Here is a 699-nt window from a genome sequence, read left to right as displayed (position 1 = left end):
ATGCATCGAGGACCGCAGGCTCTGCAAGGTAAGCCCTCCCTGCGCCGTGCTGGTCGTGGGTGGGGAGTGGGAAGTTATTTGCGGCCTCCTTCACTGGTAGCAGGCCCAGGAAAAGTGAGGAAGTCCCTGCACTGCCCCCCTCCCGGCTCTGACCCCCATGTGCCGTATCTCAGGGGAAAAAAGGGCTGCTCAGCAGTGGTTAAGTGGAGCAGAGCAGCTCAGGGGAATAAAGCAGTGCAGCCCCCTCTGCCCCTACACCCCCATGGCTGTGTCCCCTCCCTGCCCGTCCATGCAGCCCATGGTAACCAGGTCCCACTGTCGTGCACACAGGCTGCAGGGACCCCAAAAACACTGCCATGCAACCACAACAACTGCTCCTAAAACCAGGTGAGGAGCAGGGGCACGCAGGCCCCCTCCAGCATGGAGCTCTGTGCCCCACTCCCCAAGGCCAAAATGGTGTCCCCAGCACCTCCCGCTGCTCCTCTTCCACCGTAGTTTCTATTCCCCGTTAAGTTTCGTTTTCTAGGAAAACACTGCGTGATGTCAGCTGCCACTGCAGGGCCTGGCAGAAAGACAAACATAGAGCGCGGGAGCCACCAGAGGCCACGTCACACCCAAGTGCGCCTGGGGGACAGGGCGGTGGCCAGCATTTCAGAGACAGGTTTAGTCCCATTTCTCAGACAAGGCTGGCCTGGAGGT

General features: G+C 60.2%; 1 protein-coding gene across 1 annotated transcript in view; it reads left to right on the top strand.

The window, feature by feature from the left end:
• The window catches only part of LOC104537614 (sterile alpha motif domain-containing protein 9-like), a 7,227-nt gene continuing 6,528 nt past the window's right edge, over positions 1-699 (top strand). Inside the window, exon 1 of the mRNA XM_010180548.1 lies at positions 1-28. Within this exon, the coding sequence (XP_010178850.1) occupies positions 1-28 (28 nt within the window). The remainder of the gene's footprint in view (positions 29-699) is intronic.

The sequence above is a fragment of the Mesitornis unicolor genome, unplaced genomic scaffold (genome assembly GCF_000695765.1).
Source record: "Mesitornis unicolor isolate BGI_N332 unplaced genomic scaffold, ASM69576v1 scaffold22773, whole genome shotgun sequence".
Taxonomy (NCBI): Eukaryota; Metazoa; Chordata; class Aves; order Mesitornithiformes; family Mesitornithidae; genus Mesitornis; species Mesitornis unicolor.
The sequence above is the reverse complement of the archived record's forward strand: the minus strand, read 5'-3'. Positions and strand labels throughout refer to the sequence as shown.